Source organism: Mytilus galloprovincialis, chromosome 1, assembly GCF_965363235.1.
Source record: "Mytilus galloprovincialis chromosome 1, xbMytGall1.hap1.1, whole genome shotgun sequence".
Lineage (NCBI taxonomy): Eukaryota > Metazoa > Mollusca > Bivalvia > Mytilida > Mytilidae > Mytilus > Mytilus galloprovincialis.
In genome coordinates, this window is record NC_134838.1 from 106,426,931 (window position 1) to 106,454,920 (window position 27,990).

The 27,990-nt window shown below is 34.0% G+C and overlaps 1 protein-coding gene and 2 long non-coding RNA genes across 4 annotated transcripts in view; 2 read left to right on the top strand and 1 right to left on the bottom strand.

Annotated features, from left to right (window-relative positions):
* The window catches only part of LOC143049326 (beta-1,4-galactosyltransferase 4-like), a 262,011-nt gene that overhangs the window by 33,835 nt on the left and 200,186 nt on the right, over window positions 1-27,990 (bottom strand). Inside the window, exon 1 of one of the 2 annotated variants that reach the window (XM_076223001.1) lies at window positions 1,206-1,262. The exons of the other annotated variant lie outside the window; for it this stretch is intronic. Within the exon in view, the coding sequence (XP_076079116.1) occupies window positions 1,206-1,247 (42 nt within the window). The 5' untranslated portion in view covers window positions 1,248-1,262. Of the gene's footprint in view, window positions 1-1,205; window positions 1,263-27,990 lie in introns of those variants that run through there. 2 annotated transcript variants of the gene reach the window in all.
* LOC143049365 (uncharacterized) lies at window positions 11,980-15,513 on the top strand. The gene is made up of 2 exons (XR_012970202.1): window positions 11,980-12,111; window positions 13,863-15,513. It is a non-coding gene; the product is annotated as an uncharacterized LOC143049365 (long non-coding RNA).
* On the top strand, window positions 21,403-27,982 carry LOC143049206 (uncharacterized). The gene is made up of 2 exons (XR_012970125.1): window positions 21,403-24,420; window positions 26,337-27,982. It is a non-coding gene; the product is annotated as an uncharacterized LOC143049206 (long non-coding RNA).

Here is a 27,990-nt window from a genome sequence, read left to right on the forward strand (position 1 = left end):
TTTCATGGGGGACATTATTAAATCCTACACATGCCATTCATAGTAATACATGTAGGATAAAATTCCATGCCCTTTATGTTAAGAGGTGAATATATGTTATATGTTTTAATATTATTAAAGAGATTTGTATCATTTTTTTTAAATAAAGTGTATGTCCTTAGACTAATTTTCCTAGGAAATCATGTCCATGTCGTTAATATTCCTTAGTAAAAATGTCCATGTACTTAATTATAAATTTAGGAAAAGTTACTCGTGTTTTAATTAGGTTATAAAGTGCATGTCCTTTGTTTTAATCGGTAAACATAAGGAAACTTTCCAAATCTTTTTTTCGTCAGTATTTACTGATTATGTCAAAAGTAAAATTACAAAATACTGAACTCCGAGGAAAATTTAAAACGGAAAGTCCCTAATCAAATGGCAAATTCAAATGACAAAACAAATGGACAACAACTGTCATATTCCTGACTTGGTACAGGCATTTTCTAATGTAGACAATGATGGATTGAACCTGGTTTTATAGCGCTAAACCTCTCATTTATATTAAATTTAGTCCTGGTATCTATGATGAGTTTATTTATATGACAGTCGCATCACAGTAGAGTGATTCGGTATGGTTGAGTTGACCAGTTCGTCGTGAAAACGTCACTCAGCCATTTTGAAATTTAAATTACAGGAACACATTTGCAATTCTGAGCATGAAAAATCATGACACCTTCAAAGCGACAAAGGAGTGAGCAAGAACGTATTGACTTCTATTTCACAATTCAACCAAACAGAAAGTTATACTCTATTATACTCTCATGAAAAAAAGTTCTACATTGATATTATTTTCCTACGAAATTATGTTTAACCCCAAACGCCCGCGTCTGTCTTCAAATAGCATAGCTGAATAATTATCCCCAGTCAGTATAAGCTCTGGATAGTTTTAAAGTGCAAGGTACGAACCATTTGTTTGAGGAGGCAGTCTGAGATATTTGAGAGAACAAATCTTACTCTACTTTTTGCCTTAAACAAAAATTCTGGCCGTATTTGGATTGAAAACAATAATTTTGTCCACTTTTTGGCTAATAGAAACGAAAATTTCCAACAGAATAATATAGCATTAAATGAACATAATGAATAAAAAACGGGCGTATTTTTTGGGGACGGGGGTTTGCATGAACTGATATATTGAATACTTTTATTAAGATCAGACTGCAACCTACCTGCTGGATGTGGCCTTTATGTCTCCATTTGTCGACCGTCATTCACAAATTCGTTGTCATTTCAGAATCATTCGTAGCCTTTGGTTAATTTTCAATTTTGTTGGGTAAAACATATCAACCAAACATTTGTATAAAAATTACTTGTTTGTCTTTTTAAGGATGTACTTAGGTACGATAAGTTAAAAATTAAGAAATTAAGAAATTAAAATTGATACTATAAGCTGGTTACGTAGAACATCAATTAAGGATAAAGATAAGCAAAAAATATTGATAGGTCACGGACCTCCTTTTCGAGATATTTGAGATTTAAAATATGGCGGGAAAAGGCTGACTCGGACTTTTACCTATATTTGCATTGGTATTATTTGGGTCTCAAAACAAAAGATAGAAAATCAAAAATCTTCTAAAATTTTGGTAAATGACCTTTCACGAGCTATTAAGGGCATACGATACGGTTACAGGGGAGGTAATGACGTTGCTGACGTAAATTATTTCATATCGGTTAAGAATAAGCTTCTCCTATTGAATAAAAAGAGGCCACATGACATTCATTATTCTTCAGTAATACATTCAATCGGTCATTAACAGAACAAAACGGACCAGAAAACCGGTCGTTAACGAACTTTTGACATGATAATGACCGATGGGGCGTGGTCTCCGTCTGATAATGACCGTTGGGGCGTGGTTTCTCTGTTAATGACCGGTGGGGCGTGGCGTCTCGGTTTAGGGAGATGTCCCTTTTATAAAACATTTTCCTGTTTTCAATATTATATTTAAGTTGTTGAATTGTTTACTATATGTTTTCGTTAATTATAAAATTATAAAGAACTTGATTAAGTATTTATATACTGAAAAATAGTACTAACAGAATGGCAGTATTACTACGACTTGTATTCACTCTTGCCATAGAAATTGTATAACTACTCGAGTTTGCTTTAGGCATTTTGAATTTATGAGAATTTACCAAAACATGGTTTCTCAATGAAATAAACATGATAGTTCTTGAAAAACTGGTCATTATTGTGATACAGGGACTGCCCGTAGTACAGTGGTATAAACTGCGACAGCGATAATGACCTCGCCTCCGGCTCAGTCATTATCACTATCTTAGTCAATACCACTGTCCTGTGGGCAGTCAATATATCACGATAATGACCAGTTTTTCAAGAACTATTATATAAATGTTATTTTCGCGACGTCAAACTATGACATAACGGGAAAAGATGCATTTTTCGACTGATTTTTATCGTTCAAACTGATTTGATTTGAAAACGAGTACATGGACCCCCATTTTTAAAACGACATTTTGTTTCATTTTGCAGGGAGATTATGTGGACCAAATTTTATCAAACTGTAAATAGTGCAACTTTTTTAATTTTGATAAATATACAGCAAAAAATTACGTTTTTTTTTCTCAATTCATGACCATTTGATAAATATGACTTATTTTTGAATAAAAAATGCATAAATTTTTAGGATACTTATAAAATACAGAAATTACAAATTATTTAACAAAAAAACAATTTGTGTTTATCTTTTAAAACAAAAAAGTTATGGATTTCTTTCGAAAAGGAAAATACAGCCAGAAATCCGAATTTTTAGTAAATATACAAAATTTCGACCTCATTTAACTCAAAAAGTAGCACATGAAGGTATATTTTTTATTACATATTTGATTTAATCAGGCAAAAATTAGCCTATATAGCAATTTTCATCAAACTGTAAATACAGGATCAAAACTGTATCGTATGCCCTTAAGTCTTATATGAAAAAATAAATGGGTGTTATGGGGCAAAATATTTTACATTGTATTGTATGGACAAACACCACTGAGTCCGAACATTTGACACAAATTCCAAAACCTCACCTATAAAGTACATCGCTTGTATTGTAAAATTCATCAAATAGCGCGGCGTGTATCTTGTTTACAACAAGAAATCTGTGAGTTTATGCTTACTTAACAAGCGAGAATTTTCCATGTCTATTTTTTACTGAAAAGTCCCACATCAAATATATCAGTTCATAGCTTTTGACCCATACTATCATTTTATGATAGACAATTTATGGGGAGAATACAACATAAAAATTGTCCAACCCTTACACTTAACAGCAACTATAAAATATACATGCCCCACGTCACGAACCGTTTAAAAAGTGCTTTTTACACTTATTTTATGTTTTTTAGCCAAAAAAAGGTCCCAAAATTTCCCAAAAATTAAAAAACTTCGCCCCCCCCCCCCTTTGCAAAATCCTGGATCCACCCCTGGTAACAACAACAATAAAATAACAGAGTTGAACACACACATATATAACGCAAACCTTTGCGTTACAACGCAAACCTTTGCATTATAACACAAATATATTGATTTCAATTATTCATTAAGTTTTGTATACATGTCCGTCTGTCATTCATTTCGAATGTGATTTACTAGTAGATAAAAAGGAACATACATACAAGGCCAAATCATGATAATAAATATGCATAGGAATAAGGGAATACTTGATTTTTAATCTAGCGTCGTAATACAGTACATGATATATAAGGCATGGAGATGTCATTGTTACAGATCAGCTCAATTATCTATTGTAAAGGATCCTACAAATTAATGCAAGATACAAATACAGTACGTCTGAGTCAGTGACAACTCTACAACAGATTTGTCCATCGGATCACCAGCAATGTAAATATGGTACGTTTGCGCGCATTTGGGGATTAAAATATTTTACGTTTGCGCGCAGCTTTTGATGACATTTGCTACGTTTGCGCGCATTTGGGGATTAAAATATTTTACGTTTGTGCGCAGCTTTTTGATGACATTTGCGCGCATTTATTTTACAGGTAAACTCAGTTTTAACAGTTACCATTCATACAATACTCGGGTACAACTACCATGATTTTAATGCGAAAGATATCGGTTACCGAAAAGGCGATGTACCGCTGGCGGATAGCTTGCAAACCTGCCCGCTCAAATATCTAAGGTTGTCACATGATAATAGATACGTAATTACTATTTTATAGAAAACAAGTAATAATATGATGTGGTGTCCTATCACTGCAAGATTTCGGATTTCTAGAAAAATATACGAATATCTTTGTGGACTTTCTGTAATAATTGATTTATACTTATTTTCAGGTTGTTGTATCAGTATTGATTGTCCTACAAGGCGTTAGTGGGTATCCTTATCCAGGCGATGATGCATCGACCGAAGATTTAGTTAAATATTATTGCGTAAACCTCAGGGGTTAATGCAGTATATATTGGACGATGTCCGTAGTCTTTCGGAACACCGGATGTTATTCGGAATGCATCTGTTCTTTCTATCTATAGCCACCTTTCATATACAAACCCGAATAATCCAGTCGTTATATTACGATCACTTCGATCACTCCATTACTGTTTGTCTTTACGTCGTTTGCCATTTCTTGCCATGGCTTTGTCAGTTTGTTCCCACATTTGAGTTAAATTGTCTTTTTGGTATCTTTCGACTCCCTTAACCAAGTGGGACCTAACAAATAAAATTGAAAATGGAAAAGGGGAATGTGTCAAAGAAACAACAACCCGACCATAGAACAGGCAACAGCAGAAGGTCACCAATAGGTCTTCAATGCAGCCGGAGGCGTCCTTCAGCTGGCCCATTAACAAATATAGAATCATATTCAAAACAGTGTGGCTGTGGTCATTGATTGACGACCTAAATTATCCCATTGACTGGGATAGATTATGTGAACGTTTGTCTGTGATGACCACTGCTCACTACTTACTTATTATAAAATTTAAACTGTGGGGTCACCAAAGGTTCTTAACGCCTTTAATATTAAAATAATTCGAAAAATTAATAAGTAATAACTTTATGTTTTGATTTATATTATTGATATAAATCAAAACATCGTGTTATTCCTGATTAATTTTTCGAATTACTTTATTTAGGTGTTGAGAACCTTTGGTGACCCCACAGTTTAAAGTGTCTTTAACAAGTACAGAGTGAGCAGTGCTTATTACAGACAAACGTTCACATAATCTGTCCCGGTCAATGGGATAATTTAGGTCGCCAATCAATGGCCACAGCCACACTGTTTTGAATGTGATTCTATATACTAGTTCAGTGATAATGGACGTCATACCAAACTGCAAATTATACCCTAGACACTTAAATCAAAAATAACACAAGAGTAACAAAGGCCAGAGGCTCCTGACTTTGGACATGTTTAATTAACCCTACCAGATATTTTTAGCCTGTCGTAAGCGAGGACCCTATATTCTTTGCAAGACTTGTATAGCATTTTTTTTTTATTTTATTTCAGTTCATCTATATGGTTCGTAGTGTAGATTGGCGTTCATATTCCCGATCTAGTATTTATTAGTGTTTCAGGGCCTTCTCAATCCCGTCTCTGGGTGCGGAATTTCTCTCTGTGTTGAAGGCCCATTGATGGCCTTGTGTTGTTTTGTACTTTTGAAGGATTTGTCTCTTTGATACATTCTCCGTTTTCATTCTTTATTCTAAGTTAAAAACAAATATACGGGGCTACCTCTTTACTTACTTAAAAGAGTTATCTTTTAATGCTTTCATTATAATCATGTTATGTAGAGTTAATGCTGAGGCACTTTCTAGTTAAAAAGGGGCGTTAGAAGTATATTTGGCAAGCTAATACGTATTCATTTTACATGTAGTTGACAAAATACCAAAGACACTATCAAGTTGAACATATAAAATAAATCAGAAACAATAGCCAACTATTATGCAATGCCTTTATATAATCATTTCAATAACAGCGTGGCTCGACAACAACAATACTTACACCAGAATGTCGTTAAATGTAGTTTGATACCCTGTATTTATCATGCTTTCCTATGAATTGAGATAAAATTGCTTGAAGACCCCTCCTGAATTATAGAAACCTATCATTTTACATAAAAAATATATCTTGGGGTGTAAATCTGATACACTTACTAGTGCTAGCGCCCTCGTGGTGTATCTAATACGTATGTTGGTAATACTACTGAATCATGACATTACCCTTTAACTTGTTTTTCATCGGCTATCGATAATACTGATGTTAATACGCTTACTCAGTCTGTCAGAGTCGTTTGGAACTTCGAATGGGAATTTGAATAGAATAAAAAAAGTAAAGTACATGCAGGTGCGCGAGAAGACAAAAAGGAAAGTTTAAGTATTTAACATTTAAATCAACCCACAAGGTTTAGTCCTCTACTTGTTATTCGCATTATTTCATTTACGCGTTTAGAACCTTTGGTGAACCTTCAGTTTAAATAGACAATAATAGTGCATGGACTTGACGTATCAACGATATAAGGATGAGGCTTAAAAACGGGGAAATGCTATGCTGTGCCAAACTATTTCCCCCGTTTCGGGCCGAATCCTTATATCGGCTATTATTGTCTTTATACTGCAATCTAAAAAACATTTTCAATTGTTGTTTAATGCGTTAAGGTTATTTATTTGATTTGAATATTTGGGGAAATCCCCTTTAAAAAGGCCTCATATCATGCTCACGGAGAAATTTTCAACACAATGAAATGTACATTTACCTGTTGAAACCCACACTCGATGGTGAACGAAATCATTTGAGTATGGAATAAAATGTCAACCATAAGCATAACAAATTAATGATTTATAGGTTGCAAACAAAAACTATTAATAAATGAAATATGTTTTTCCAATAATTGCTAAAGAAACAAGGTTGAGTCGTTCCACGCATCGTTGTATGCATTTGAAACAAGAATAGGTTGAAGAGGTCGTATGAATAATTTAATGTTATTTCGGCAACTTCTATTTAAGTATTCATGCGGAAAAGTGATATCGGGTAGGTGACTGTATATGACATAGAAATATACAGGCAACGCATTTTGACTGCTCAAAAAGAACGAGTCCAGTATAAATGTCTATAATACGAACGATATGACAAGTGGGCGTTACAGAAGAACGTGCACCTAATCCGACCCAGTAAATTGATAATCTGAGCGCGCCAAGAATTGGTCTTGTCAACGCTGTTATGAAAAGGATCCTAATATCATTCTACATATTTGTTTAAACAGAAAGTTGTTTGAGTTTGTAATGATTAAAAAATGTCTGTTTGATACTGTGTTTAGTATTTTTGGTACATGTTGTCCATGCAACTTATGATCATTTTACAGCTTTGAGCTCGACTTTCCATGAAAATCCGGGTACGATTTTCTTATTTTTCATCTGCAAGTAGCAGAATGTAAAAATATACGTTGCAATATGCAGACAACTAAATTAAAATAATGTTACAGCCGTATTTTTCTCACAAGTTAGCCGGACTAGAATATGGACGGATTTAGAAAGTGAACCATATATATACCGTCTTGCTTGCAAAGCGGCTGTACAATTAGTTTTATTTAACGACTATAGATAAAAAGTTGAACTAAATTCAACAATATGGGGGTGGTGGAGGGGTCTGTATGCGCTCCGCCGAAGTCATGGCAAAATATTCAGTAAGTTGATTGTGGCCATTATCCGGTAGAAGTAGAAGTAGAACGTGTCTTAGCAATGGCCGCCATGTTTTCGTTGACAAGCACCTCGGTATGGTTTCTGTCCCTATTCATTCAGCTATTGCTCTGATTTAAAAATCGAATGTACAAGATGACAGATGATGGACGTAACATTCATGCATCACCTAACTAAGGTGTAATAAAATAAAGAAATTTGAATATTTACCTTTAAAATATAATTATGTGCCATGCTTACAGACAGGATAGAGTTGTACGCAAAATATCCACTGAGACCACGTGGTTAAAGTATCAAGCCCTGCCGACAGATTTCAGACCAAGTTGACTTTCAACAAGTAAACTTGCAAAATTTCTAAAGCAAGTGAATCTGTGAAAAGTACACTTAATTAGATACAAACAATACAAGTATACTTTTAGTAAATGAGAAAGGTGAGAAAAAACTCGACAAGTAAACCTTCTTAGCAAAGAAAGTGAACAAAAAACAACACCACAAGATGAGAATAAACATTTTGTTCAATTTGTTGATATAAACTTGTTCAGAAGAAGTTAACAAGTGCACTTTCGGAAAGTCGGAAAGTTTAGAAAACAACTAAACAAGTACACAAAATGAAGTATACAAGATGTGTTGCAATGCTACTAGCAGACTAGTTGTATGTTACAAGTGAACAAAGACCATGTACACAAGGCGAGTCTATACTTTTTGTTCATTTTGTCAAAGTCAACTTCAGATCTATTCATTGTGTCTTTTTGTGTCGGGATGTGTAAGTACCGGCCCACGTCCACTTGTACATTTGTCCATCTGATGAGTTAAGCCTTTTTCTACTGATTTTTATAGTTCGTTCTTATGTTGTACTGTTATACCACTGTCCCAGGTTAGGGGAGGGTTGGGATCTCGCTAACATGTTTAACCCCGCCACATTATTTGTGTATGTGCTTGTCCCAAGTCAGGAGCCTGTAATTCAGTGGTTGTCGTTTGTTTATGTGTTACATATTTGTTTTTCGTTCGTTTTTTTACATAAATGAGGCCGTTAGTTTTCTCGTTTGAATTGTTTTACATTGTCTTATCGGGGCCTTGTATAGCTCACTATGAGGTATGGGCTTTGCTCATTGTTGAAGGCCGTACGGTGACCTATAGTTGTTAATGTCTGTGTCATTTTGGTCTTTTGTGGATAGTTGTCTCATTGGCAATCATACCACATCTTCTTCTTTATATATTTTTCAGAAGAAGTTAACAAGTACACATTCTGAAAGTCGGAAAGTTTAGAAAGTAACTAAACAAGTACACACAATCAGTTCACAAGGTTGGATATAATGCAACTTTACCACTTATTTATGTCAACAAGTTGAGCTGAGAACTGATCAACTCGTGACTATTATAAGCTTTCATACTTCTCCCCTCTTTTTCTCCTTGATTTTCTGATTCTTTCTGCTCTTTGTAGATTGTTTCTTCTCTTCCTCAGTATTGATCTAAGCTCATTCAATCCTTCTTTTTCCTCCTCGTTTTCTTTTTGATACTGCTTTGTGACAACATTTATTTCGGTTCTGAGTGTTTGTATTTCTTGTTGATGTCTGTTATGTTTGGTGTTACCCTGAGTCCTTTCTCTGATTTTGGTGTTACTAAATCCATATCGTTCTTATCCTACTGCTATATAATTGTTGATAATGATGATATTTTTCTCTGTACATCTCCAGTTAGTGTGTTATCTAAAATCTTGTCTAGGTCTTCACCAAAGATCCCCCATCTCCTATCATCTGTTGGTGGCCATTGTACCTTTTCTGTCCTGCTGTCTGTTGAAGGTACTGTCGATGTTCTCTGCTGGTTTTGATTCCATTGCTCCTCCTCAATGTTGATCTGAGAAGCTTCATTAGGTAAGAGGTCACCAGCACTGTGGTGTGCTTCCTGGCTGTGGTCCTCCGTCGTCTCATCCGTGTTAACTCTGCGTTACCTCTGCTACTTCCCAGATCCACATTTAGTTCTTGCCTGGTGTATCTTTAAAACTTTTAAGTTCTTGTAAACCTTCCCACAATGACACTTAGTTTCTGTCGTTGTTCCAGTCAAAGTCAGTTGGATTAGGCGAGTTATCCGTTGTCCTGCTCAATTGGTCGCTCATCCTACCCTCTCTCGGAAGACCCTTAGGATATTGCTCATTATTCTGTGTTGTAGCTTGGTATGGTGTTCCTTCGCAGGAACAGTGTGTAGGGGTGCCAACCCTTCACACCCTTGTTTCAGTCTTCCCTGAATGTCATCTGTCTCTCCTGACGTCACCATTCTATTAATGGTTGTCAGACAGTCTTTTCCAGCAGTCACTGGTAGATCCAGGTTACAAATTACTTACATACAGTAGTGGTGAAATTACTGCAAACACCATCAATGTCCTCAGCCGAGGCCATCTGTCATCATGTTTCGGCCCCTAGCTCGGAACACTCTCAGGAAAAGGGGGGGGGGTCCACAGAGGTGATCAATCATTGTGCATTGGTGGTGGGTTTCAAGTTACTATTGTCTCTCTTCGTCCATATTAAGCAAAACACTTTGCAGAATTGGTCAACAACTGTTCAATAATGTAGTCTTTTTATTGTACATTTGAATTAACTTTTTGTATTGAAAAATATCTTCCTTGTAACAGTCATGTTTGTCTGTTAACAAATTTACACAGTGAAATATTAAAGTTAAATATAGTTGGTCATTACGATAATATTCCGAGATAAAATATTTAATGTTAATGTTGTAAATGTGTGTTATTTCAGATGAATACCATTTTGTTCTTGTTTGTCCAGCTTATGGACCTGTACCAACATTTTTTTCGTCAAAGTTTTATTGTCCTTGGCCAATTAATTACAAACTTTTGTGTGTACCACAAGCGTCTTATAAGTCTCTTACTATCAACTTGTGTAAATATGTAAAAAAAAAAATAATGCACGGAATATTCGATCAAACATAGTCTCATAATTGTATATGTCAGTGTATTATATATACTATTGTTCTATGTTGTTAATTCATGTTTTATTGTATTTTTAATATCTGTTGTAGCATGATTATGCTATTGCAATAAAGATCCATTCAATTATTTTTTTTTTATCAATTTCAAGCATACAATTTAATCTTTTCAAGTTGATAAATGTGCTTCAGGCAGTTGTATCACACTTATTTGTACGACTTTGCCCCCCGCAGAGCTATAGAAAAACAGTACATTAACGGGTGTTACACGGACTCTTTTTAGACGATACACGGACTCTTTTTAGTTGTTACACGGACACTTTTTATGAATAGAATCACTCGTGCATGATCAGTGAGTTCATGGGCACTTTAACTTTTAATTAGATTTGAACTTTTTGGTTCACCGACTTATTTCTTGTCTTTTTATTGAACAAAATATTTACGTTAGCATCAATATCTTTGTTTTAAACATTTCCAGTTAAATACTATTCATATCAGTACACTTAGGGATTAGACATTAAACTTCAATAGTGGGGGGGGGGGGGGTTATGGTTTTCTCCTAAAATAGATATTATGATCCCAAATTTTATGAGAAACAAATTATTATGGTCAAGCAGATGACAAATTAATGTTTTGCATGATTCCTGATTTTCCGAATACCGTTAATAGTGCTCATTAGCGGATCCGGGGGGGGGGGGGGATTAGCCCCTCCCCCCCCCCTTTTTCCCCGCTTTCCGTTTTATTCATAAAAATCAAACGTTATCTTTCTTACCACTAAAATATTTCTTTAATATATTACTTTTTTACGAAGTTGCATTTTAAAAAGTCTTATATGTGTAAAACATTTATCTTTTACTTGAAATGGATCTTTTTTTTTTTTTTTTTTTTTTTTTTTTTTTATCAAATTATTAAATTCCTGGTTTTTTTTTATTTTTTAATGAAAAAAAATCTCGGTTGAAGGGAAATGAAAAACAAATGTGTTTATGCTATAACTTACATTTACTGCTTTATGGCTGTCTACGTTTCTCAAATGTTTAGTCTTGCTAAAAGTATTATTACTTTCTTGAAACGTCGTACAAGTCAGATAAAAAACAAAAGTAACAAAAGAAACAGGCCGGTTACAACCAGCCGAATAGTTTTTCTGCACTTGTAGTCAGGTCAAGGTCCTCGGCTATCGCCTCGGACCTTGACCTGACTACTCGTGCAGAAAAACTATCCGGCAACGGTTGTTACCGGCCTGTTTCTTTGTTACCTTTGTATTTTATCTAATACATAAACTCTGTGTTTAAACTGTAAATAAACCAAACCCATGACGACAGAAAATACAAACAAATTATAAAAAATAGTCCTAGGTATACAAAATCAATGAGAACTGGTATTCATTGTTATACGCTTGTCTGGTTTTCGTTCGCCTTAGTGACCTGGATTCATTTTAAATTGAAATATGGTTCTGTGAAAATATAGAATTTGATATATAAAGGTATGTTGACTTAATGTACAGTATTTTAAATTTTTAATGAAAACGTTTGTCTTAGTAATTTACATTTGAAAAGGAATTAATGCGAGGTGGATAATGTTTTCATAACTATTTGACAATATTTTATAATGGCTGTGATCACGACATTTAAACATGTGCAATCGTTATTTGTTTAATTTCAAAGTACCCGGATAGCACCTAGCTATATAAAACTTGTATACATGTAGAGCCTGTTGTTAACATGTGTCATTTCGTTCTCTGATGGAAAATTGTCTCATTGGCAATCATAACATATCTTCGCGATCAAATTATCCTGCCCCTGATGTACCACTTTACCTCTTTTGTGTTTAAAAAATACATAAAACCTATGAATGATTTAAGCCTCGGTCACACCTTAACGGATAGCTTGAACGAATGCCTAACGCATAACCATTTTTTCAATCCGTTCATGTCCGTTAGACGTCCGTTCTTATCCGTTAGACGTCCGTCCAATATCCGTTGCATGTCCGTATAGCGTACGTTTTATCCGTCGATGTCCGTTCTGTCCGGTGGAAATTTTTGATCATGTTCATAACTTTGAACGGACGCCCAACGGATGAAATGTCCGTTGAACGTCCGGTAGGCGTCCGTTTTGTACGTTACTCGTCCGTTTCGTTTCTGTTTTGTATCCGTTGCGTATCCGTTACACATCCGTTGGAGGTGTGGAAGATAAATTCACCAACGGAATTCTACCGGACGTTCAACGGATAAAACTGATGTTGAACGAATGAGAAACGGACTTCTACCGGACGTTTAAAGAATTAAACGGATGATGAACGGGTCTGAAACGGATAAATGCCAATTGAAAGTTTCGCGTCAGAAATGCCAATTATTTGTATGTCAGATTTCTTAAGGTTCATGAATTCTTATTATTCATAATCGATCTTAGAGTAAGGGCACGTCTTTCCAATCAAGCAGCTCTTTTTCAGGCCAGACACTGCCCTTTGACGGCATTTTGAAGAACAAACCAAAACCAGTTACACAGAAACATTTTGAATATTTATGATATTTACATGTATTATTATTGTCGCCTTTAATTTTTCCGTATGTCTTGTTCATCCGTTTTATCCGGTACGCTTCCGTTAGGTGTCTGTTTTATCCGGTACGCTTCCGTTAGGTGTCCGTTTTATGCGGTACTCGTCCGTTGGATGTACGTTTGACATCCGTTCTGTCCGGTACGTTTTCGTTTCTTGTACGTTAAATATCCGGTGTGTGTCCGTTATGCATTCGTTACACGTCCGTTTTATTTGGTCAGTACATCAACGGTCTCCCAACGGATAACAATTTTGTCAACGGACAACTTTTATTTTCATCCGTTAGACGTCCGTTCGTGCTATCCGGTAAGGTGTGACCGAGGCTTTATATTTATACTATTTAAATTGTACTAGTCAAACAGCTTTTAAAGATTTTAGTTTGAAATTTTTGATAAATGGTTTCGTAATAAAGCTGTTACAATCTATTACTCCAGCTTCTAATAACCAATACACCATTTAACCAAACCTCTGTGGGCACACTGTTAGTATTTTGATTTTGATTTTTTATGATTTTTTGATTAGTTGATTACTGATTTAAGACTCATTCTCCAAAAGATTTAGGGTAGACCTAATAAGATCTATTAGAATGTGTTAAAAAAAATCTCAGAAAATCAAGACCAAACTTGTTGGTAAATTATTTATCCTGAAGATTTACTTATGGTATATATATTTTTGTTTTAGATAGCTGGCAGTTTTAAAATGAACGAGAAAAGCACATGTGTCAGAGGTCTCAAATGTTTATTCAATACATGGATTCCGCATATAATAACTGGAATATTATTAATCTATATAACGTTTTCTGGTGTTCTTTATATACGACAATTAAACACTACGACTGTTCATGGCGAAAATGAAATCTCAAACGAACAACATTTTAACACACAGATTTCACAAGACACCCGGCCTCACATAGTATTAGGGATTTTAAGTGGGGAAAAGAAAATTCTTTTTCGGGATACGCAAAGAAACACTTGGATTAAAACAATGCTACGCTTACACAAAGTACTACCTTTCAAAATAACGTACAAATTTTTATTAGACGAGCCATCTTCTGAGTCAATCAAAGAAAATAATTTACACAAAGACATAGTGTATTTAAATGTGTCCCATCATGGTCGAGCAGTTAAATTTGGTGAGAAAATGTACGTGTGGTGGAAATATATACATAAGGTATACCCAGACGCTCTAATGGGAGCAAGAATAGACGACGATGCTTTTGTATGTGTTCCTCAAATGTTTCACAGATTAAATACTTTAAAAGCCGACAATCTTTATTATGGTTGGAGACACGGGAAAAGTAGGCAGATCAACAGAGACAACAGAGTTGATGAAATGTTTTTAGTATTAGGAAAAGATCTCATTTCGCTTATTTCTAAAAGGACTTACTGTGGACAAAAAAAATGCAAAAATAAGGACGACTTGATTGATATTGATTTTGGTGATACTTCTCTTGCCGAATGGCTGTCTGTTTACAGTGATAAAATAAACTTCAAAGCTGATAATGACAGAATTGTGCAATGTGGAGCTAATTCTCATGCTATTTATAAGAAATTTTTAAAGCCTGGTTTTTGTGACAAACAATTAGTTTTTCATAAATCAACATGTAAAATGATGCAACAGCTACATTCATGGAATAACCACGGTGGGTAGCTTCATTAAACCCTCTTGCTGCCGAGTTTTTTTCTTGCTTTGTCCCGCCAAAAGCATCTTGACGTTTCTTATTTGTGACGTTGCAAAAATTGTGTAGAACAACGCTTTCCAGCCGTCCATAGTTTTTCCCGCGTCAATGTAGCCGTACTTATGAAAAGCGATGTATAAGTAATTTTACGTTAGTTATTGCTCTAACATTGTCATTAACGATGTTTTTAATACAACATTATTTAAAAATACAACTTTTAACCTTGGAATATAGTTTTTTTTTATCTTTCTTGTCTTAAAATAAAGTGAAAATAATATACCAATTGCTATACTGTACTAGCTTTAAGGTGGTACCTAACACAAAACTAAATTTAATTTGGCTCGTTTAATTTTCTTAATATTTTGATAAATTATTTACTTTGACCCTTTGACAAAAATATAAAAATTTCAAAAAATTTGAACCAAACGTTTAATCAAAAAAATTACACTGGTGATATAGCAGTTTGACAAACACTTATTTTGATCATTGAGAAGCTTAATATTCCCTTATGAACACCGTCATTAAAACAGTCTGCTGATTTTACAGAGTTATCTCCCTGTAGTGTTAGGTACCACCTTAAAGGCGACTTTGTTTTATCTTTGTCAACTGAAATGCATAAATGATTCTTAACCACCTATAAAATACTAAAATATTTATTCTCGTTTTTTTATTAGGTAATTGCGAGCAGCTGTTCTGTGATTTTATGAACTACTTCTTGTTGTAAAGTATCAAACGTGTCAGATTGAAATTATCATGATTTCAATCCTTGTTTCGGTAGGCGAGAAAATATTTTATATAAAAAATGTTATCCATATTCATTTTGCTTATTTTTTTAATCATGTTTTAATATTATTATTTTGTTGACCACTTATTGCTCAAATTTAAAGACATATGAATAAAAAAAAAACGTAGTAAAAACGAGGGAAGAAATTCTCTAAAATGAATTTCTATTGTCTACAAGTGAACCTGAATCAATAATAATTCATTTTCATTTACTATGATAGAGTACACACTGTAATTGACATACACGAAATATCTTTGAAATCTGTTAATTGATAAATTGTTCTCTTCTTAACGTTCAGTGACAAATATTTCATGCAATATTAAGGACATCTGAAATTCAATATACAATAAATCTATTGATCAGTGGGTCCTACAAAGTAAAAGATCTGTGGTGAATGCCAGAAAAAAGAGGTTGCCACTGGGAAAGGATATCTATGCTATATATGATAGGAATAGAAATCCCCATTTCGAATAAAAAATTTTAAGTCAGTTCTTCCATGATGAAACAGGTTTAAAATATATTGAAATATCGTATGGCAATACAAGTACATCGGTTAACATGTGTGTACTTTAACAAAAATAAAATCCTAAGATTTCAATTGTGGTATTTGAGCCCTAAATAAATTATCCAGTTCTTTAAATAAAGCGTGTATGGTGTATTGTCAATGAATCTTAATATTCGCGTAATCAAGTATAACAGTTACTTTTTTTATGATTATTTAGGGCATTATTTATCAGGGATAAGATTTTTGATTTATATGACATATTCTGACTGATAGATGTACGAAAAACAAAACCGTAAAACAAATTTCTCGAAAGAATGCAACATTTTACATGAAATGACGAACTAGATAATAAGTAAACACGTTAAATAAGTTGGTATTATAGTACTAATATGCCAGCTATGCTGGCACTTATGGTAGAAGCATCGTTTTGGGACAAAGAACGATAACTCTTTCTAGACGACCCATCTGAAAAGTTTCGTCACTCTCGTTAAATCTCGTACGATTTTTTTTTTAATGGCGGCCAAATTTAACGTTTCAACGCGATCTTGTAAAAACGGGACAGATCGGAAAAATTTCAATGTTTAATACGACATGAATTTCTATTTGTTTGCAAAAACAAGAATTCAGAAATTTTTGTAACTTGTGAAGCTTATTTAAATTTAATTGTACCACGGAAATTACCGAAGTGAGGACAACAACATCTGACGCCATGTTTCGTCTGCTTCAACATTCCATTATCGGTGAAGTCAAAACAAATTACCTAAAAATCACAGGTACTTCATTTAAAAGTCACACAATCTCAGTTAACGATAACATATTTAGTGTAAAAGTTCCGTCCAGGCATGGGAACACAGAAAAGAACTCCGCAAGTAATACATTTCGGATTTTTTTTTATAATGGCCATGCGGCATGCGGGGTAAACTACGGTGCACACTGGTTGACCACGACTACTTATGTTCATCTGCCACATTATTCCCCAAATCAAGGAACAGTGATAATTATACTGTTGACTGGTTGTCACGGTTATTCATGGAGTCAATGGCGAATCCAGCATTTTTCATAAAAGGGGGGGGGGGGGCGCTGACGGGGTGCTCCAGTCATGCTTCAGGCTTCAGTGATTACCTATATAATCAATATTTTTTCCCCACGGACCGCCCCCTCTGGATCCTATGGTAGCCCACAGACTAATTCAAAACTTAACAAAAGTTTAGAACACAAACAAATATTCAAATAATTCACAATCTTCTAATTCTGTACTTCTTTGGCAAAATCTCAACAAATCTTTTCTATGATTATGTCACACCTTATACAGCATGTACAGTCCCAGGAGATGGAAACTGTTTTGTTTTCTCCCTCTTAGTTTATTCATAAAAGGAGACTTGAGTCTGAGTAGTACATTTAGAACTGACTACTGTATATGTTCCAGACCATATGAGTATTTGGACCGTACGCGTAAGGTCCGGACGTATACGTATACGCGTACGGTCGGACCGTATGAGTATACGCGTACGGTCCAGCTGATGTTTTGGGATCATATTGGTTAAATTTAAACAAATATTTATCAAAATCATTATTTTTAGTTATACAAATTGATTTTATTACATGTATATGGATGAAATGATTAAGCGAACAATTGAAATTAAATATGTGTTTATTTTTATATCCGTGATTCCTATTTTGGTACTCAAGGTGACACTGACTTCCACAAAGAACGTATTATTTTTTTTTACAGTAACATAATTTGTTCATGCACGTTGCTTTGCATTTTTTTTGTAAAGTTCCTTAATATTCTAAAACGATTGTCCTCCCACTCTAAGTTTACTTCCGATAACTTCAATTTTAATTAGCATACTTGGCTTCAATATATATGAATTACTGACATGCTTAATACAGGAGATTAACAGATTAAATAAACGTGATTTTTTAAAATAGTTATAACATTATTGTTTTATTTCAATTACTATTGAACTTTATACATTAATTTGAGATGTAAGCTATGTTGATCTGTTATATACATTTGTATCTGATAAACATGACCAACTTCTTAATATTAGTCAGACCGTACGCGTACGGTCCGACCGTATGCGTATTTTGAAAATATAGGCATACGGTCCAGACCGTACGTGTACGGTCCAAATACTCATACGGTCTGGAACATATATATTGTATGCTCCCATAGTGTCCAAAATTGGATTTTATTGGAAGATGGATTTATTTTAACCCATGAGAATGAGAACTTTGATAGGTATATACAGGGCATGTTACTTGGAAGTATGTGGGCTACATCCTTTAAAATTCAAGCTGCAACAGTGGCCTGCATATTTTATGCATCAGTTTAAACCTGATCAAAACATTTTCACTTAGATACCAAGTACTTTATCGCTATATCACTATCAGGTTCACATTTCAACCTATTTAGCAATACACACTTATGGTTATATAACCTCACAGTACCAAAATTATACTCAGTAACCAAATTGCACCTATTCAGCAAAAAAACCCTTCAAAAATTTTACTAAGTTTGCTTTCACCATGTGAAGTTATCTTATTATCATCTTTTTAAAATGAGCAAATTAAATTTGTTACCAGCATCCTTTTCTTAAAAAAAAATAGTTTAAAGTATTAAATAATGTCAAATTGTTTGAAATATTTGAAGAAATAAAACAAAATTTATGTTTATATCCCAGTTTTAAGGATTTGAAAGTAACCATACATGTAATGATGTATGGAATTTGGGTACTCATCTCATTACAGTATCATGGATTGTTTAGATGTAATTTCAAACCCATTTTTCAATGACTCTACATGGACTCAAAATTAAAATGGTGTATCTATATTGTAAACAAGGATAGTCTACAAAATTAGCATAGAATAAACTTTTGTCTGGTACATAAAAAAAGTTGGTAAAAAACTGACAATTTAGGTGCAATTTGGGTATTCTCATGTTAGCAACTTCACAACAGAACTACAAATTTGTTTTCATGACCAAAACAAAAAAAAGTACAAACCTAAAGGCAATAAAATGCTTCGCCATGCACAGCCTGATACAATCTCAGATGTATGTTTAGCATATAAAATATATTTATGTCAGAATCAAACATGTTTTAATTTTGGATCCTTTAAACTTCAATATGGACTAATTTAAAAACAGGTATCAGGTGAACCCACATATTTCTATTCAGCAGCAGTCTCTAACTACATATCTCCTTAATTTCATATGATAGTAAGTCCTAAAAAAATATTGAAAATGTGTACATTTAATTTTTTTTCTAGCTTCTCTCATGTGAAAGCAGTACCTTTTTGGTCACTATTTATGTGTTGCGTCTAAATAAGAATTGTAACACTTTATAGTGACTGAACAGGTTAAACAAATACTTCTCAAGAAACAGAAAAAGAAGAGAACTTAAAACAGCACCAGCCATGCCAGTATATGTATGAATAAAAACTCAGATCAGAATAGCATGGACAATATGTTAGTTCTAATGTACTTGTGAATATATTGTGAGGAAAGATATCAATAATTCTGCAGATAATGCAATTTTATCAAGTGTTTTGTACATTTTCTGTTAAAAATGTTCATAATCAGTGAAACTTTCAAACAGGCTAAACTAAATTTTTATTACTGAAAGTTTCAAACAATGACAAGTGTTTTATTTACCAAATAACTCATGTGTTTCTGTGAGAACAAACAATCATGTGTAATTTTTGGAATTGAAGGGAAAGAAGATCCTTTTGCAGTGCACTTGAGCAGGTCAATTGTGAATATATACTTACTAAATATATTTTCTTCATCATGATACTCACATAGACATTATCAAGAAGTACATATCATTGGAAAAGTGCACAAATTACAGATAAAATATTAAAAAAAAAATACCCTATTATGAGTGCATCTCCTGCCAAATCACTATTTGTTGCATCTATATATAATACTAGACGAGTATAATCAATGTAAATAAGGTAATTTTTGGAAGAAAACCCAAAAATTTGGAAAAGAACCCTCCCCAATAATGTTGTACCAAAATCAATTCTAATCTTCCTTTTGTGTATTAAAGTTTCATAGAGATCCATTCACTTATACTCAAGTTATTGTCTAGAAACCAAATGTGTCTTCTTGAAAACAACTATGACACAAAAATATGACATGATTACTTTTGTATGCTTGTATTATAAAAAAAGAAGATGTGGTATGTTTGCCAATGAGACAACTATCCACAAAAGACAAAAATGACACAAACATTAACAACTATAGGTAACCGTACGGCCTTCAACAATGAGCAAAGCCCAAACCTCATTGTCAGCTATAAAAGGTCCCCATAAGACAATGTAAAACAATTCAAACAAGAAAACTAACAGCCTTATTTATGTAAAAAAATGAAAGAAAAACAAATATGTAACACATAAACAAACGACAACCACTGAATTACAGGCTCCTGACTTGGGACAGGCACATACAAAAATAATTGTATTTCCCATTTCCATTCTCAATTTTATTTTGCTGCCATTTAAAAACTTGAAAAGTAAGCTACATCCTGTACATGTAACAAAAAAAAATATATATGCAAAAAATAACATAAAACCGACTCTTAATTGATGTAGAACTCACAAACTGACGATGATCAGAATTACAAATGTTTGTTTATTAGAGTCTGATTTTTTTTTACGAAAGCCCTTCAGCGCTATCAATTAAACTTATTTAGTCAAAATTTAACACTAGTTTAAAGGTATATCATAACAAATTGGCAAATACAGCCTTATTATCACCTTAAAAACTACTGTGTACGGAGTTACATGTGCGGTGTGGGAAGTTTTATGTTTTTAGATATATAAAAGTTCAATTTATTTTGCATTTCTGAAAGATAAATTCATTTTTGGTCAATATCAAAATATTTTTTTTGTCGTATGCTTGAATAGATTTTTTATTCATCAATTTGGGAATCAGAATATTTTTTTCAGGAAAAATACCATTACCCCTCATGCCTTTTCAAGTTCAATGTTCGTTCCCTACACATTTTCCATCTGAACTTATAATTTTATTTTAGACATAAACAATATATTAATGTAGCCTAGGACATTCGTTCTGAACATGCATGAAATATTTGCCACTGGACGTTAAACAACCAACAACCTAATCTATATTTAGGACATTGTCTTAGTACAAAGCTGGCATTTAAGGTAGCGCCTTCCTCATATTAAGCTTATGATCCTGTATCATTTCTTGACATCTGTTTTAAGGGCATACGATACAGTTTTGATCCTGTATTTACAAGTTCGTGAAAATTTGCATTTTTTACCTGATTAATTCAAATATGTAATAAAAAATATACCTTCATGTGCTACTTTTTGAGTAACATGAGGTCGAAATTTTGTATATTTGCTCAAAATTTAGATTTGTGGTCGTAATTTCTTTTTCGAAAGAAAGACATAACTTTTTTTGTTGTAAAAGATAAACACAAATTGTTTTTTGTTAAATAATCGGTAATTTCTGTATTTTATGACTATCCTAAAAAATTATGCATTTTTAATTCAGAAATAACTCATATTTATCAAATGTTCATGAATTGAGGAAAATACATCATTTTTTGCTGCATGTTTATCAAAATTAAAAAAAAAACTCTATTTACAGTTTTATAAAATTTGGGTCACATAATCTCCCTGCAAAATGAAACAAATTGCTGTTTTGAAAAATAGGGGTCCATGAACTCGTTTTCAAATTAAATCAGTTTAAATGATAAAAATCAGTCGAAAAATGCATCTTTTCCCGATATGTCACAGTTTGACGGCGCGAAAATAACATTTTACGTTAGCAACGTCATTACCTCCCCTGTAACTGTATCGTATGCCCTTAAGTATACTTCTAACGCATTTTATTCAGTTTGCTTCATTCCCGCCAAAATCGTCATTTTGACGCTGTTTTTTTGACGTTGTCAGTGCCCCTGAGTATTGTGACGTTACAATAGACCTTTGACGTTCTACACAATCAACAATATTTGTGTGTAGAAGCCATAAATGTCCCTTTGGCAGCAAGAGGGTTAATATTATTGTCACAATGTCGATGGAAAGTGGGACCAATGATATTGAGCATTTATAGATATGATTAAAAAGTCAATTGTTTATGAACAATTGAAAGGTCTTTCCTTGGGTTGAAGTCATTAAACTTTGCTCAGTGCTTGGAGCACAAAAATCATGCTCGAAACATGAAATCCAGTATTTTGATTGGTTGATTCTTGAGTCTGAGTACAAAAATCGTGCTTGAAAGTTTTTATGACCGCAAGGCCTTTTTTTATTATTGGTAGCCTTCTGAGTTCAAACATATATAGTTGCTAAGGACTTTTATGTTCATAACAAGTGGTTGCTAAGGACAAAAATTATTCCTAAGGATAAAAATATTACTTTCAGTATTAAAATGTCATATGTACTATTCATAGTTTTTAAAGTTAAAAAAATAAGTGACTGCTAAGGACTTACATGTCGTTGCTAGGGACAAAAATGTCATTTCCATTATTAAAAATTTCATATTTATATTATTCATAGCCTTCTAAATCCAAAAATATATGGTTGCTAAGGTGTTTCATGTTGTTGCTAGCGACTTTGACCTCTGACCTTGACCTAACTTTGTAGATCTGATTATGCTGAACATTTTTGCAATTCAAACTTTCTTTCTATCTCTAATTGTACCTTTTCTGTCCTGCTGTCTGTTGAAGGTACTGTCGATGTTCTCTGCTGGTTTTGATTCCATTGCTCCTCCTCAATGTTGATCTGAGAAGCTTCATTAGGTAAGAGGTCACCAGCACTGTGGTGTGCTTCCTGGCTGTGGTCCTCCGTCGTCTCATCCGTGTTAACTGTGCGTTACCTCTGCTACTTCCCAGATCCACATTTAGTTCTTGCCTGGTGTATCGTTAAAACTTTTAAGTTCTTGTAAACCTTCCCACAATGACACTTAGTTTCTGTCGTTGTTCCAGTCAAAGTCAGTTGGATTAGGCGAGTTATCCGTTGTCCTGCTCAATTGGTCGCTCATCATACCCTCTCTCGGAAGACCCTTAGGATATTGCTCATTATTCTGTGTTGTAGCTTGGTATGGTGTTCCTTCGCAGGAACAGTGTGTAGGGGTGCCAACCCTTCACACCCTTGTTTCAGTCTTCCCTGAATGTCATCTGTCTCTCCTGACGTCACCATTCTATTAATGGTTGTCAGACAGTCTTTTCCAGCAGTCACTGGTAGATCCAGGTTACAAATTACTTACATACAGTAGTGGTGAAATTACTGCAAACACCATCAATGTCCTCAGCCGAGGCCATCTGTCATCATGTTTCGGCCCCTAGCTCGGAACACTCTCAGGAAAAGGGGGGGGGGGGGTCCACAGAGGTGATCAATCATTGTGCATTGGTGGTGGGTTTCAAGTTACTATTGTCTCTCTTCGTCCATATTAAGCAAAACACTTTGCAGAATTGGTCAACAACTGTTCAATAATGTAGTCTTTTTATTGTACATTTGAATTAACTTTTTGTATTGAAAAATATCTTTCTTGTAACAGTTATGTTTGTCTGTTAACAAATTTACACAGTGAAATATTAAAGTTAAATATAGTTGGTCATTACGATAATATTCCGAGATAAAATATTTAATGTTAATGTTGTAAATGTGTGTTATTTCAGATGAATACCATTTTGTTCTTGTTTGTCCAGCTTATGGACCTGTACCAACATTTTTTTCGTCAAAGTTTTATTGTCCTTGGCCAATTAATTACAAACTTTTGTGTGTACCACAAGCGTCTTATAAGTCTCTTACTATCAACTTGTGTAAATATGTAAAAAAAAAAATAATGCACGGAATATTCGATCAAACATAGTCTCATAATTGTATATGTCAGTGTATTATATATACTATTGTTCTATGTTGTTAATTCATGTTTTATTTTATTTTTAATATCTGTTGTAGCATGATTATGCTATTGCAATAAAGATCCATTCAATTATTTTTTTTTTATCAATTTCAAGCATACAATTTAATCTTTTCAAGTTGATAAATGTGCTTCAGGCAGTTGTATCACACTTATATAAACTCTGTGTTTAAACTGTAAATAAACCAAACCCATGACGACAGAAAATACAAACAAATTATAAAAAATAGTCCTAGGTATACAAAATCAATGAGAACTGGTATTCATTGTTATGTAAGGTCACGCTTGTCTGGTTTTCGTTCGCCTTAGTGACCTGGATTCATTTTAAATTGAAATATGGTTCTGTGAAAATATAGAATTTGATATATAAAGGTATGTTGACTTAATGTACAGTATTTTAAATTTTTTATGAAAACGTTTGTCTTAGTAATTTACATTTGAAAAGGAATTAATGCGAGGTGGATAATGTTTTCATAACTATTTGACAATATTTTATAATGGCTGTGATCACGACATTTAAACATGTGCAATCGTTATTTGTTTAATTTCAAAGTACCCGGATAGCACCTAGCTATATAAAACTTGTATACATGTAGAGCCTGTTGTTAACATGTGTCATTTCGTTCTCTGATGGAAAATTGTCTCATTGGCAATCATAACATATCTTCGCGATCAAATTATCCTGCCCCTGATGTACCACTTTACCTCTTTTGTGTTTAAAAAATACATAAAACCTATGAATGATTTAAGCCTCGGTCACACCTTAACGGATAGCTTGAACGGATGCCTAACGGATAACCATTTTTTCAATCCGTTCATGTCCGTTAGACGTCCGTTCTTATCCGTTAGACGTCCGTCCAATATCCGTTGCATGTCCGTATAGCGTACGTTTTATCCGTCGATGTCCGTTCTGTCCGGTGGAAATTTTTGATCATGTTCATAACTTTGAACGGACGCCCAACGGATGAAATGTCCGTTAAACGTCCGGTAGGCGTCCGTTTTGTACGTTACTCGTCCGTTTCGTTTCTGTTTTGTATCCGTTGCGTATCCGTTACACATCCGTTGGAGGTGTGGAAGATAAATTCACCAACGGAATTCTACCGGACGTTCAACGGATAAAACTGATGTTAAACGAATGAGAAACGGACTTCTACCGGACGTTTAAAGAATTAAACGGATGATGAACGGATCTGAAACGGATAAATGCCAATTGGAAGTTTCGCGTCAGAAATGCCAATTATTTGTATGTCAGATTTCTTAAGGTTCATGAATTCTTATTATTCATAATCGATCTTAGAGTAAGGGCACGTCTTTTCAATCAAGCAGCTCTTTTTCAGGCCAGACACTGCCCTTTGACGGCATTTTGAAGAACAAACCAAAACCAGTTACACAGAAACATTTTGAATATTTATGATATTTACATGTATTATTATTGTCGCCTTTAATTTTTCCGTATATCTTGTTCATCCGTTTTATCCGGTACGCTTCCGTTAGGTGTCTGTTTTATCCGGTACGCTTCCGTTAGGTGTCCGTTTTATGCGGTACTCGTCCGTTGGATGTACGTTTGACATCCGTTCTGTCCGGTACGTTTCCGTTTCTTGTACGTTAAATATCCGGTGTGTGTCCGTTATGCATTCGTTACACGTCCGTTTTATTTGGTCAGTACATCAACGGTCTCCCAACGGATAACAATTTTGTCAACGGACAACTTTTATTTTCATCCGTTAGACGTCCGTTCGTGCTATCCGGTAAGGTGTGACCGAGGCTTTAGATTTATACTATTTAAATTGTACTAGTCAAACAGCTTTTGAAGATTTTAGTTTGAAATTTTTGATAAATGGTTTCGTAATAAAGCTGTTACAATCTATTACTCCAGCTTCTAATAACCAATACACCATTTAACCAAACCTCTGTGGGCACACTGTTAGTATTTTGATTTTGATTTTTTATGATTTTTTGATTAGTTGATTACTGATTTAAGACTCATTCTCCAAAAGATTTAGGGTAGACCTAATAAGATCTATTAGAATGTGTTAAAAAAAATCTCAGAAAATCAAGACCAAACTTGTTGGTAAATTATTTATCCTGAAGATTTACTTATGGTATATACAGAGGCGGATTTAGAGGGGGCCCAGGGGGCCCGGGCCCCCCCTTTTTGGGAAAAAATTTGGTTGCTTATATAGGGAATCACTGAAGCGTGACTGGAGCGGGCCCCCTCTTAGGTCAGTCAGTGGGCCCCTACTTATGAAAATTTCTGGATCTGCCACTGATATATATTTTTGTTTTAGATAGCTGGCAGTTTTAAAATGAACGAGAAAAGCACATGTGTCAGAGGTCTCAAATGTTTATTCAATACATGGATTCCGCATATAATAACTGGAATATTATTAATCTATATAACGTTTTCTGGTGTTCTTTATATACGACAATTAAACACTACGACTGTTCATGGCGAAAATGAAATCTCAAACGAACAACATTTTAACACACAGATTTCACAAGACACCCGGCCTCACATAGTATTAGGGATTTTAAGTGGGGAAAAGAAAATTCTTTTTCGGGATACGCAAAGAAACACTTGGATTAAAACAATGCTACGCTTACACAAAGTACTACCTTTCAAAATAACGTACAAATTTTTATTAGACGAGCCATCTTCTGAGTCAATCAAAGAAAATAATTTACACAAAGACATAGTGTATTTAAATGTGTCCCATCATGGTCGAGCAGTTAAATTTGGTGAGAAAATGTACGTGTGGTGGAAATATATACATAAGGTATACCCAGACGCTCTAATGGGAGCAAGAATAGACGACGATGCTTTTGTATGTGTTCCTCAAATGTTTCACAGATTAAATACTTTAAAAGCCGACAATCTTTATTATGGTTGGAGACACGGGAAAAGTAGGCAGATCAACAGAGACAACAGAGTTGATGAAATGTTTTTAGTATTAGGAAAAGATCTCATTTCGCTTATTTCTAAAAGGACTTACTGTGGACAAAAAAAATGCAAAAATAAGGACGACTTGATTGATATTGATTTTGGTGATACTTCTCTTGCCGAATGGCTGTCTGTTTACAGTGATAAAATAAACTTCAAAGCTGATAATGACAGAATTGTGCAATGTGGAGCTAATTCTCATGCTATTTATAAGAAATTTTTAAAGCCTGGTTTTTGTGACAAACAATTAGTTTTTCATAAATCAACATGTAAAATGATGCAACAGCTACATTCATGGAATAACCACGGTGGGTAGCTTCATTAAACCCTCTTGCTGCCGAGTTTTTTTCTTGCTTTGTCCCGCCAAAAGCATCTTGACGTTTCTTATTTGTGACGTTGCAAAAATTGTGTAGAACAACGCTTTCCAGCCGTCCATAGTTTTTCCCGCGTCAATGTAGCCGTACTTATGAAAAGCGATGTATAAGTAATTTTACGTTAGTTATTGCTCTAACATTGTCATTAACGATGTTTTTAATACAACATTATTTAAAAATACAACTTTTAACCTTGGAATACAGTTTTTTTATCTTTCTTGTCTTAAAATAAAGTGAAAATAATATACCAATTGCTATACTAGCTTTAAGGTGGTACCTAACACAAAACTTAATTTAATTTGGCTCGTTTAATTTTCTTTATATTTTGATAAATTATTTACTTTGACCCTTTGACAAAAATATAAAAATTTCAAAAAATTTGAACCAACCGTTTAATCAAAAAAATTACACTGGTTATATAGCAGTTTGACAAACACTTATTTTGATCATTGAGAAGCTTAATATTCCCTTATGAACACACCGTCATTAAAACAGTCTGCTGATTTTACAGAGTTATCTCCCTGTAGTGTTAGGTACCACCTTAAAGGCGACTTTGTTTTATCTTTGTCAACTGAAATGCATAAATGATTCTTAACCACCTATAAAATACTAAAATATTTATTCTCG